Below are 13,619 nucleotides of genomic sequence, written 5' to 3' on the forward strand. Positions count from 1 at the left end.
AAAAAGTGTTATCGCTTCTTTAATGTTAATTGCATCTAGACACTAGTGCCTCATTTGTGTGTCTGTATATACTTGTGCCTGCTGTTTCAAATAAAACTATTTGTTGAAATTTGTGCACATGTTGTACACTCCTTCTGTCCATGTCTTTTGTGCTTGTCTTGCAATGTGCTGTTTCAACAAGGCCAAATTTCTACCCTTCTCTAGGAACACTTTTGTGACTCTATGGCCTCCGAGATAGTGTGCACACGGCTGATCTAGGAGTCATTATACTTGGTGTGAGATGAGACAAAGCAAAGGTTCATTTTATCATTTATATCCTGTCACAGAGGAAAGCAAGTGGCAGCATCAATTTCATATAGAAAAGCGGGCTCACTGGTTGCTATCATGTTGTTACACAATCATGCGGTAATGGGCGGGCCACTGTGCAGACATTCTGGCATCAAGCAAGATTTCTGCAAGCAACTAAATATGCCGTATCCATGTGATATCTTGGAATGCTGTCAGCTGTGTATTCACTCGGTTCCTCGCCGTGCTGTCTCGTTTTATGCAAAAAAAAAGTAGCGCCGGCTGTTGGGCGCCATATTACTTGACGGCAGTAAAGTGTGCTGATGACATATGCAGCCTCAAACCTCCTCACTCATGCCAAATAATATGAATTGCACAAGAAATTTGGACCCTTCAGATGTGATTTTCTATTAAAGAGCCCCTCACCAGGTCTGGCCATTTTGAGCTGAATAGCGCAGAGCATACAATGCACGATAGCGATCATGTCTGCAAAGTATTACATTGCTACGTACCGCGGAAATATCTGAAATTTCAAACCGAACACTGTTTTCCCTTCTCCTCTCGGCTGCCACCCTCCAAGCTGGAGGATGACATACACATACTAGTGCGCCTACGTACATGTATTCGCGCTGTGATGTTGCTCGTAGCAATTGTCAGTAATGCCCACCATTCGCCATAAAGACGCATAAACCCACAAAAGATAAATGAAATAAGGTGTATATCACATGTACGCCTGTGAGAGACACCTCTCCTTTACTTGGCAAACAATGAACTATGTCAAATGGACTCACAAATGCTACAAGCGCAGAAACAACACTGCCAAGAACAACTAAAGAAGCGAAAATGTAAAAGATTTCTAGTAGCGTTTTTTTTTTAATTAGCTCTGGAAGAATTATAGAGAAATATATATTTGCGGAACAATCACAGTTCTTTTGAATCCCTCGTTTAATGCTCTACCAAGTTCAGTGGCAAAACCGACTCGTATTGTTATTTGGGAAGTTGCGTAACGATGTGTGGCCGCCAGTCCCGTACAACCGCTTAGAGCGCAGGACACTGCTGTTCTATACCTAGTACGGCCACCTTGAAAAGTTAGAAAAACACCCACATTAGCACAGCAGACAAGTGGCTATGTCAGGCGGCTCCACTGATAACTGCAGAAGCGTCATTCAAAACACACAGAATTATTCTCCCTTTCCGGCGGTGTCTTCTGTACTTCCTTTTTAAATAAACAGATCATCATCATCATCAACCTATATTTATGTCCACTGCAGGACAAAGGCCTCTCCCTGCGATCTCCAATTACCCCTGTCCTGCACCAACCGATCCCAACTAGCGACCGCGAATATCCTAATTTCATTGCACCACTTAGTTTTCTGCCGTCCTCGACTGTGCTTCCATTCTCCTGTTACCCATTCTGTAACCCTAATGGTCCTATGGTTATCTAACCGGGGCCTGCCCTGCCCTGCATGACCTGCCCAGCTCCATTTTTTTTCTTTTAATGTGCATTAGAATATCGGCTATACCCGTTTACTCCCCGATCCAAACCACTCTCTTTCTGTCTCAACGTTATGCCTAACATTCTTTGTTTCATCGCTCTTTGCACAGTCATAAATTTGTTCTCGCGCTTCTTTGTCAGTCCCCAAGTCTCTGCCTCATATGTCAGCACTGGTAAAATGTACTGTTTGTACACATTCCTTCTCAATGATAATGGTAAGCTTCCAGTCAGGAGCTGACAATGTCTGCCGTATGTGATCCAAGCCATTTTTATTCTTCTATGAATTTCCTTCTTATGATCAGGCTTCCCTGTGATTAATTGACCTAGGTAAACGAACATACTCCTTCACAGATTCTAGCGGCTGACTGGCAATCCTGAACTCTTGTTCCTTTGCCTGGGTATTCATCATTCTCTGTGTCTTCTGCATATTAATCTTCAACCCCATTCTTACACTCTCTCTGTTAAGGTCCTCAATCTTTTGTTGTAACTTGTCTGCATTGTTGCTGAATAGAACAATGTCACCGTCAAATCGAAGGTTACTGAGATATTCGCCGTCGATCCTGTGGGGATGCGCGACTCTCACACGTCCCCTGATTTTTCCCGCATAGCTTCCGTCTCCTGCAGTGCGGCTTCGCCACGTGGCCTGGGGCCCGCGGCGGTCAGTGTGGTTGAAGCGCAGTACGAGAGATGGCGGGAGTGTTGCGCTGCTACCGCCGCCTCGCGGCAGGGTTACTTGTGGGCGCAGGGGAGAACACGCTTCCTCTTTGGTTCGAGAACACCAAGCAGCGCGGACGTGCCGTGCGTGCGCCTATCCATGCTTCTGCGAGACCGTCTCGCGTGGCCTCCTTCGTACGCGCCACCGTTCGTGTGACCGTACGCGCGAACGACCAGGCGTTGGGATCCAGCATGGGGCGAACATATTCACTCGCTATCCGGTCGCGGTGAGTCCGACTTCCGCGATTTGTCGCGCGCCCATCAGCATTTTTTGTGGACAGCAACTCGGCTAGCAGTCATTGATCTATGAAAGGTGCAATAAATGCCCTTGTGATTGTTTGCGTTACTGTGTTGTCGTACCTTTGTCTCAAGAGCACGGACGGGAGAATCCCACATCTGGCTACCCAACGGGGACCTCTTGGGGCATCGGACGATAATTTTAACAGTTTTGCTTCGTTCGAGACCTTTGTTTGAACTGTAGGGCTAGCGTGGGATTTTGATTGCTAGCGTTGGCGGTGTGCTTTCTTGAGCGAGGCGACGGTGGCTGTAGTGTGTTTGAACTTGTCAACATGCTAAGCCTTTCGCTAGTGTTTTTTTTTTTTTTTTTTTTTAATGGGTGGAGACATGAAAATTTTCGTTCATGCGTTCTTCAATTCAAGCGTTGCGTACTGCTTCAGGAAGCACGATACACACCGCGGAATTCATATATACCCGATAAATAATTTAATAATAGCATTATTATACCGAGCGATTTCGGTTTCGGTTTCTGGGCTCCGGGTGATGCTGTGACATCATAGGAGAGGAAACGCAACATGGCTTGGTCACGTGGGTCACAAAAATGGTGACGTAAAACTATGCTGCGTCGTCTGCTCGCGCATATGCGTGCTCTGCCAGCAGAGGTAAACAACTGACGATTTGAAGTGCATGTTGCAATTATTATAATTATTGCGAAGAGCGACAACAACGGCAAGAAAATATTGCGGCTTGTGAGAGTTGATGATTCATTCCGAAGCGCCGTAAGCTTTAGCTTTCAAGTGAACCGGAAAAGGCCTAGCGATCATATCGGCGGCGCCGAACGATCAGAGGCGGTGAGGCTGCCGTCGGTGCCAGAATGACCACTCCTCGGTAGCTGATTGGCGGCTTCGCCGTACGGCTGCCGCACAAATGGGTCCCGGGCCCGTCCTCTCTACGGCAAGGAAATCTCGCCGTTCGCGAACAAAACCGCTGTCGCACGGGGGCCCGCGAACGGCAAACGCCGAGTTTCCGTGCCGGTAACGTGGACGGGCCTTCACATTGAGAAAGGCCAAGTGAACGAGAGACCGCTCCGAGCTGCCGAACTATGCGACTATGCGAGGAGAGAAGCGGACAACACGAACGCCGCATATCCTGGTCCCTTTCGGAGTCGGTCGGCTAGTGTTACACTTACCGTCCGCACGGCAACTCGCTGCACGCGATTTGCCGTTCGTGGACCGCCGTGCGGCGTTTGTGTTGTCCACTTCTCTCCCCCTGTTTCCGTGTCTGCACGCCTTACCTCTTCTTTGCATTAAGAAAGGATTTCTATATGCATGTAGCTCGGTCATAGTGGAGGCTATGCTCGTTCGCTTGGCTCAGCAGGCTCCGTAATCGGCATTTCATCGCTACTCATCATACGTCACGTTTTTGTGCTAGTGTGCTATGACGTAAATATTTTCGTTCCTCCCCTGTGACGTCATAACTGCCGCGCTAGCGATGGGTCTCGACCACGAGAAGGAGCTTTTAATGAGTTTTTGGAGCCGAATTAAAATTATTTTGAAATGTTTGCAGCGTCCAATACCTCGTTGTGGGTGTCCTTGCATACAGAAGCAGCCTACAACATACTTTTCATAGCCTCAAAATTTGGTGTCCCAACCCCTTTAATGACATTCGTCGGTACAGGAGCCACGCGGTCTGCATCCTGGGAGTGCGAGGCATAGCGCCCGCGGAGCATTGGCAAGCCTGAAGCGAGCGAGTACGGAAGCCTCGTGGGTGGTCCGAATTTCTTATGTAAATAGCTCCTTCTATCTCTGACTCTAATGAAGTCGCGGCTCTGGGAGCCGGGTGGCCGTGGGCCGCGGGTGCCACTACGGGCTGACTGGTATGGCGGCCTGGCACCGGGTGCTCCGACACCGTCTGGGACGGTGGTCGCCGCCAACTCGGATGCTGTGTGCACCGAGCGGGGTAGGACCACCTAACAGAGTTGACGTCTCCTCGCGGCTGCCTATTTGGCGCCCATTTTGGGTGTTGTTTCTGGATGCCGGTTGTTGTCAGGGTAGCAGCGCTTTAGGCCTAAGGCTTTACGAAGCTGCCTGTCGCACGTGGAGGGACACAACCTGGTGGACTGTGACGTTGAGGTGTTGCACTTTGCTTCCCTCATTCTAGTTAGCCTTGCACGAATTGAGATTACTCGTTCGACTCAAGTAAGCGAGCTTCGTTCACGTGAACTTAGCATCTGAGTAGCCGCCCGATCTTTTGCTAGCCGAGTTGAACATCGTACCACGTGGGCGATGCGCATGCGGAATTCCTCTCCCTTGCACTACTTTAGTGTTTGCCGAGTGCGATGAGTGTACGCAGCGTGATTGGAGTCACCCCTGGTTTGCTGTCTCCTGCACATCGTCTGCGCTGCTGTCCCGGACTACAATCATGCTGTGGCCGGTTCGGCGCAGAGATCTCGGCGGCCGCCTGTATCCAGCTCGCAACCCTCGGCGGCGGAGAAAAGAGCCGGCGGTCACCGACAGCTGCTGCGGCTCTCGCCAGCAGGGCACGAGCGACGCTTACTCATGCCGACTACTGCGTCGCTGTTTCCGGAGTTCTGGCCTGGAATCGTGCCGTCGCGTCTGCAGAGCTGCTGCTGTGACTAGTGGACGCTAGCCGTGTACCCAAGGGCAATGTCGGCTCGCATGTTATGGACAGTGTGTGGACATTTCGTCGGCGCGGCCACTGTTGCATGTACTACCTTGTTCGCGAACTCGCATTGATGTTGGACCGTGGTACATGTTTCGCCGAATATGTAGTGATTTAAGGTTGGAGGGATGTGGGGATGCGCGACTCTCACGCGTCCCCTGATATGTCTCGCCGCGTGGCCTGGGGCCCGCGGCGGTCAATGTGGTTGAAGCGCAGTACGAGAGATGGCGTGAGTGTTGCGCTGCTAACGCCGCCTCGCGGCAGGGTTACTTGTGGGCGCAGGGGAGAACACGCTTCCTCTTTGGTTTGGGAACGCCAAGCAGCGCGGACGTGCCGCGCGTGTGCCTATCCATGCTTCTGCGAGACCGTCTCGAGTGGCCTCCTTCGAACGCGCCACCGTTCGCGTGACCGTACGCGCGAACGACCAGGCGTTGGGATCCAGCATGGGGCGAACATATTCGCTCATTATCCGGTCGCGGCGAGTCCGACTTCTGCAATTTTTGCACGCCCATCGGCAGTTCTTGTGGATAGCAACTCGGCTAGCAGTCATTGATCTATGAAAGGTGCAATAAATGCCCTTGTGATTGTTTGCATTATTGTGTTGTCATTCCTTTGTCCCAAGAGCACGGGAGGAGAACCCCCACAATCCTTACTCCTAAGCCTTCCCAGTTTAATAGCTTGAATACTTCTTCCAAGCATGCAGTGAATAGCATTGGAGAGATTGTGTCTCCCTGTCTGACCCCTTTCTTTATAGATATCTTCCTGCTTTTCTTGTGCAGAATTAAGGCAGCTGTGGAATCTCTGCATATATTTTCCAAGATATTTACGTAACCGGTCTGTACTTCTTGATTATGCAATGCCTCTGACTGCTGGTGTCTGTATCGAATCAAATGCCTTTTCATAATCTATGAAAGCCATATAGAGAGGCTTATTGTACTCTGCAGATTTCTCGATTACCTGATTAATGACATGGATGTGGTCCATTGTAGAGTATCCCTTCCTGAAGCCAGCCTGTTCCCTTGGTCGACTAAAGTCAATTGCTTCCCTTATTCTATTGAAAACTATCTTGGTTAATATTTTATATAATACTGGGAGTAAGCTAATGGGCCTATAATTTTTCAATTTTTGATCCAAAAATATTTTCATAAACAACGGTTAAATTTGTCAATTTTCGCTTTTCCTTCCTGTTTGGCTGTTGCCTTGGCTCTCTCCCTTAGTAGATCGCTTAATTTTTCATCTCCTTGTGAGTCTTGTTTCCAGTTGCCAATTTTGCGTGAAAAGTGCTGTACAATTAGGGAAATACCAGACGTAACGGGTGACAGTCATATTGCTTATGGGTTTAACGGTTATTGCAGGGTCTGATGATGGATGCTGTTTCACATTATTTTATTTCCCATCTTATCTAACCCATATCAAAGCAAATCAGTTTATTATTGTTACATCGTATGTTAATTACAGCATATAAGATATACAGACGAGGGTATATGGTTCCGAGGATCTGCAAGCGTCGCATTGAGCCGTCACTCGAGGAAATAGTGAAGCAAAATCAAAAGTTAAATGCAACTGGTGTCTTCAGCCGCAAAACGTTCCACAAGCACATAGATCAGCTGACTACAAACCAAATCCATTTCCTGGTCCCTGGATCAGTCTAAACAAAAAAGGTTGAACTTATGAAGCAAGAGCGATGCACATCATCGTTGAATAGATGGTGACAATTGAACGCATCAAGAGTTAATCATGCGGGCACCGAATCGATGAGAAAACTGGCCCTCACACCCCAGAAGATGCCATAACTACCGCCTTCCTAAAAGAGGGAAAAATGCAGCAAAATCTTGACCACCGAATAGCTGCCAAGTCTCAAGATTGATTTGGCGGCGCTTTAGGAATTTGTGTGAGGAGTGGTGGCATGGGGGTGGAGACGGGGGGGAGGGTATGCCGTATTATTTCGGGGGGGGGGGGGGCAGGCCCCCCCTTGGGTACGTGCCTGGTGAAAGGCGTTCATCGAAAGTGGCACGTAGGCTGCCCAGTGCATTTGTGGCACAGCCTGCTAAAGTGTTGAGTTGATGCCCCTGAGGAACCCTTGTGATGTAAGTTTGGTTCCGCTCTGCATCGAAGAAATTTGCAGGGTTTTTGTTTAGTCATTGTAGAGTGGCACATTCTCAGTGGAATATACCTCATTATCCAAGTTGGCATCAAAGACATTCATAGAAGAGTGGTGCAAAGCCTACTGGCATACACCCAGTGTCCGAAGTTGGCATCAAATAGTCTTACTGAAGACCAGCACAGATTGAGTGGCAGCTACACAGTGCTGCAAGTTGACGTCAAAGAGTTTCTTCGAACAGCAGTGCCTACCAAGTCCCGCATCTACAGTGACCCATGTCGGTGTGAAAGAGGTTCATTGAAGAGTGGCACGTAGGTACAGCTTGGCACATACTTCTGTGGAGAGAGTGACGATGTAAGTGGATCGAGAACTCCAAGTGAGGTGAGGCAAGGCGTGGCTAACTGTAGTTGCCAGAGAAGAGGACCAGGTGGTGCGAGTGCGGCAACGAGAGAGGAAGAAAGACGCAGGTGGCGCGCGGTGTATGTGGTGTTCACGAATGGACAGCATGGGGACTGCGTGGGGGAAATGTCATGGAGTGCGGTAATAAAGTGAATGTTGTGACTAACGTGTTGACCTCTCGTCATTCGTAACATCCTCATTGACACAAGTTGGTCTGGTGGTTGGTTTCGAACCCTGTTACCTCAGTGCAGCAGCCTGATGCGCTTGTCGCAGTGCTGATGTGCTGACGCAGCAACGACGACGAAGTCTGCGAAGGCGCGAGCAGAGCAAGCACTTCAACGTTGAAAAAATAAAGCAGTTGGTTCGCGCATTTCAACATTGCTGCATCTTTTTCCTGCACCGCCACAGTGGGGACTCCGGGCCATGGAACACAACATTCTAGAAGTTTCCACCAGACCACTACCAAACACCGACTCAGCCAAGTCTCCGACCCCATCGATGAAACATTGCGCAGTACGACTACTTCCATTATAACCTGACAATCCGGACATTTGGTTTATTCAAGTAGAGGCCTGTTTTCAAGTTTCTAACGTCACTTCACAGCAAGCGAGGTATGGCCACCTACTCGATGCCCTGCCCAATGACCTTGCCGTCGAAGTGTGCGACATTCTAACTGTGCCATCAAGCCAGACATCGTATGACACGCTGAAGGCCATCCTTGAGTGCACGGCATATTCTGAATGGAAGCAGCTGCAAGTGCTGCTATCGTCAACTGAGCTTGGCGATTGCTGTCCATCGCAACTCCTTATACAGACGCAAGCACTTCTCAGCACTCGGGTCTCATGTTTTGACAACAGTGTACTAAACAAACTGTTTACCCAGCACCTGCCACCCACGGCTCATATGGTTTTGGCATCAGCATTGGAGCTGAACCTGTCCGCGCTGGCCACCCTCGCCGACAAGGTATGTAAGATAGTGCCTTCCCAGCTATCCGTAGCTGCTGCAAGTTCCAAGGCCCACACTTCTTCCACCCTTACAGTGGCATTGCCCACCAACTGATTTTCTACTCCAAAACCTACCTCGCCAAAGCAAGATGACATCGCCGAGATTCGCGCCGACGTTCAGCGGCTCACAGATCTTGTGGCAAACAACCTCACCACAAGGGACAATTATACCTCAGCGAGACACTACGGAGACAGACGACGCTTCAAGCGATCTCCACATCATTTACCAAGACATTTGCACCGTCCTTCTCCTGCTAGACATTCTTCCGAGTCATTGCCGCCTTGCTGGTATCAACGACGCTTTGGACAGACTGCACAGCATTGCACACGACCATGTGGTTAGCTAGGGAATGACATCGACAGCCACAAACGGTGACGAGCCACTCCCACATGTCTGCCAATCGCCTGGTCTTCTTTCGTGACTCCATCAGCTCACTGCAGTTTCTCATCGACACAAGAGCAGTATGTGTTGGAAAAATAAAGTATGTAGTTGGTTCATGCATTTCAACATGGCAGCATCTCTTCCTTGCACCGCCACACGCTAACCATTTGACCACGGACTACTCAGTGACTCAGGTAGGTGGGAAAGCAGTTACGTACAAACATAAGTATACATAGATAGAAACATTAATAGATACATCGGTTCCAGAAAGTGCGTGAGGTACTCTAGGAATGCGAATGCTTAAAAAAATGCGAGATAAAATGTGTTAACTGCGACAGCATACAACCCAAAGTCACTAAGAAATTTAGCATACTCAGCTGTAGTTAATCAGTGTAGCATGAGACGCTTACACTTGATGAACTGGTAAGGCCCGAGTGACCTGAGATTAGAAATGTAAGCGGTTGAAAAAAACATTGGCAATATTGGGGGAAAAAATGTTTTTTTGTTTTTTTTTTTAGGGAGGAGAAAATTGAAAAAAAGAATATATATAACAGAACCTCCCCGCAGAATTATTCTATTGCATTGTGACTCCTTTCGTAGCATTGTCCTTGCCATATGCCTTGCCAAAGTCCTTGCCACCACTTCGCTTTAACCAACCCTTGAGCCTCCTCGCCTGTCGTGCACTGCAGGTTCCCCCTTATGTGGCATGTAAAAGAAACTGGTCTGAGTTTGGAAAGTGTGCAAAACAACCTACGCAATAGGCTCGCAGAGGATTGCATGCAAGAACTTGTGTACGTACATTTGAACCTCAATATCCGGAAGGCTTTGTCTGCTGCACAGTGAAGCGTTGACACGTGAAGCAGAAATTAATCCGACACAGATTGATACAAATGTTGGTCTTGACTTGATGTAAAATCAAAGCCTTGACATCAAATCGTGCCTAGATTTTGAATCCAGAAGCTCTGCTGGGACTTTTGTGATGAAGTAACGTAACAATTATTTTCTTTTCAGTGTTAAAGAATTAAATGTGTTGAGTTGTCATAGCTCTCTGCCCAATTGTTGCTTTCCGATTTTTAGTATTTTTCGGAAAAAACAAACAGAAGAAACCAGTTTTTTTTTCACGCCCCTCAAAATTTCATGAAGTTTTACATTTCTACCCGAGATGCACTTTGTCGTTCTCCTATTGCGTAGTGTTTTAAAACGGCAATGAAAAACCGAAATAAGATCAAGCTGCTGGGTGATGCCAGAATGCAGTGCCACCAGAATCAAACGTGACCCTCACTTCTTGCCACCTGCAGCAGAGAATGGTGTTTGAGGTGTCACCTATTAAAAGAGTACTGTGTGCTTCTACTGCATGCGCTGTGAAAAGGATAAATGAAGACTGCTTATCACAATGGAGTTGGCAGTGGCAGCTGTGGATGTGGCATGCAACAACCCACGAAGAATTTTGCTCGCATTGGAAGAGGAAACTGAGCACATGCTGGCATTTTCACATGTCACGGGTGGGCGACTACTGCAGGGAAGCGGCTGTGGTGGGCACATACTGCTTTCAGTTACCCATGCCTTGCGCTGGTAATTCCCGCTCTGTGCCGAGAAATAGTACGAAACAGGATCGTATCAACAAGGTTCTATTTTACTTACCCTAATGTTCCTTTAAGGGGAGAATTTAGCCTTATACCAAAAGTATTTTAAATATTTATTTTTGGAGTATGGTGCCAAAAACTGGTGCACTTATGTAATGTTATGTGCTTATTTTTAATATGAGGTTAGCTTATGTTTTATCTCCTTTGGGTCTTATTTAATGCAAGCTTTCTTTAATTAATTTTCTGCAAGGATTCGCAAATATCAGTACCTTATATTCCACTAAACAGGGTATCAATCACTGGCTTCCGTATGATTCAGGAAATGCTGTAAGACCAACCTTATGGTTCTATGTACCCTAAAACTAGGTGTGCATCTTTGACAGAATTTAACAGGAAACTAGAAGCTTGAAGTGATGATCAGTGGCCAATGAGGAATGTCAGCTGGAGTCATTGTTTCGACAGTGTGGCTTGTCTTGTTCTAGGGCAGCCAGAGCAATGAGGTTGGCCTTATAGCATTCCACGAATTATATTAAAACCATGTTTAGTGAAATCTCGGTAAGTGATATTTTACAAATCATTGAAGATTGAAGCTTGCTTAACCCTATAACGGTCAATTTTTTTCGCTATATGCGACCACCCAGGGTCTATTTTTTTTTATTGCAGATTCCAATTCTTCTTGGGGGGGGGGGGGGGACTTATTTAAAAAAAAATTTACCATAGTTGGTTTAGGGTGACCTAAAGTGAGAAAAAAATATTTTGCGTTGGTATATATGTACTCTTCATTCATGAATAACAGCAATAAAAACGGAAATAAACTAGATTATAAATTTGATGCATTGTTATACACACAGTTCAAGGCTTTGAAAATGCGCACACGAGAATATTTGGCAACGCTTACCTGTTCCTGCTCTTACACTAATATTTACATCCATTATGTAATCGAACTGAGTAGGTGCACGCACTCAAGAAAACTGTGTGGTTGTGTGCCCATCAAAAAAGCAAGACATGTGACAAACTTCCACTAATCTTCATCTTATAGCCAACCAGAGGCAAATAGTTTTCGTAAGTGTCCTACAAAAAAAAAAAGAAAGCAACAGAAACGCATGCAAGGCAGCATCCTTCCTATGTGCACCCTTGTGAGCACTAAACAAGCGAGAAACATGCGGTAGCCTTTTGAGCGATTAGTAACGAGATAGCCATCAGTTTTGCGAGCGAAAGAAGCCGAAACTGCCCCCGGTACAAAGTCGAAAGCGCCGCCCGCCCACGCATGCACCAATGCGCGAGCGGTAATATATAGATGCCTGGGAGCAAACTAGCGCTAAAACAAACCATGCAACGCAAACCAAGAGAGGGAGGTGCGCGAAAAAAATTCCCTGTATTCCCACATAGTGGCAGCACATGATAGAAAAGAAAAAAGTTAGGAAATTGGCGCGCTTTTTAAACGTACAGACAGCGCCGTAAATATACAGCATCGATCATTTTTGGACTTCTTCGTGGCGCCGTATATTTACGTCATTGACCCTCAAAGGGTTAAAAAAAGAACCAGCGGAGGTAAAACAAAAACGAACATTGTTACAGGCGACGACAGGCTGACATTTTCGTAGAAAACATTCACTTTATTACAGCACTCTGCAACTCTTCCACCACACTGTCCACATGCTGTCAATCCGCACACAAGACACCACATGCACCGCATGCCACCTGTGTCCTCCTTCCTCTCTTGTTGCCGCACTCGTGCCACGTGGCCCTTCCCCTGGCAACTGCAGTCAACTGCATATGCGGCCCCCGAAAACTGCGCCTTGCCTCGCCTTGCTTGGAACTCTCGGCTGTGTACACCGCGACTCGCTCTTCACCACCTCATATTCAGAATAAGCTCAAAACATTACATATATGTACAAGTTTCAGCACCATGCCTCAAAGAATAAATAAATTAAACAAATAGGTCGAAGTTTTCCCTTAAGTGCAAGAGCCAGGCAGAGACGAAAGCTTGGACAACAAATTTGGAAGTGATGCCCGAAAAGGGAACATCCAGTTTGTGAAAGAGTCACTCACATCAGCAGCTAGCTGTGACTAAGTGATGATGGAAGTGGTCCAACCATGTAGGTGTGAATATGGTCGAAGAGGTGGTGACTTCGTGTGAAGTGTCATATTGGTGTACTAGCATGGCATACAAGTGTGGGCCACCATTGTAGAAGTGGCAAGCCAAGAGAAAAAGTTGCCTGGCGCATTTAGTTTCCCAACACCAATCTGCTGGATGTGTCTTGCTCATATGCACACCACAAACTTGCACTTTATTTTCCTCACTCTCCTGTGCCAATTGGTCAGGAGCAACATACCACAGGAGTTCAATGTATAAATTTCAGTCCAGGATGGGCGACACCCTGCACTGGAATATTGGTGTCTGCCCACTTGCGGGCCTTGTGTGCAAGCAGTGTAAAAGGTTAACTTTTGGCTGTGCAGCTGTTGCCACCGTCTCTGGTGTCAACGGCCACCAGCTCCATGAGCCATAGCCTGAGTGGCTCGGTCGATGTGGAGCCGCTGGTGCGAGCATCCCGCAGGCTGCTGCAGTGTTTGGCCTGGCCTGGCATGAACTCAATGCACCTCTGGGTCACAGCAGCATTGCGTGGATTTGTGGCTACGGGCCACTTTGCTGCCATTGCTGACCTGTTTGAGTCCTCCGTTGACATGGTGTGTATCAGCTTGGGCCACCTTTCTTATTTTTTTTAACAAATGTATT

General features: G+C 47.5%; 1 protein-coding gene across 3 annotated transcripts in view; it reads left to right on the forward strand.

Annotated features, from left to right (window-relative positions):
- DUBAI (Deubiquitinating apoptotic inhibitor) overlaps window positions 1–13,619 on the forward strand; it is a 113,182-nt gene that overhangs the window by 47,495 nt on the left and 52,068 nt on the right. For 2 of the 3 annotated variants that reach the window (XM_075688057.1, XM_075688059.1), the window contains exon 6: window positions 13,343–13,570. The exons of the other annotated variant lie outside the window; for it this stretch is intronic. In XM_075688057.1, coding sequence (XP_075544172.1) covers window positions 13,343–13,570 — 228 coding nt within the window. The remainder of the gene's footprint in view (window positions 1–13,342; window positions 13,571–13,619) is intronic. 3 annotated transcript variants of the gene reach the window in all.

This window comes from Dermacentor variabilis, chromosome 4 (assembly GCF_050947875.1).
Source record: "Dermacentor variabilis isolate Ectoservices chromosome 4, ASM5094787v1, whole genome shotgun sequence".
Classification (NCBI taxonomy): domain Eukaryota; kingdom Metazoa; phylum Arthropoda; class Arachnida; order Ixodida; family Ixodidae; genus Dermacentor; species Dermacentor variabilis.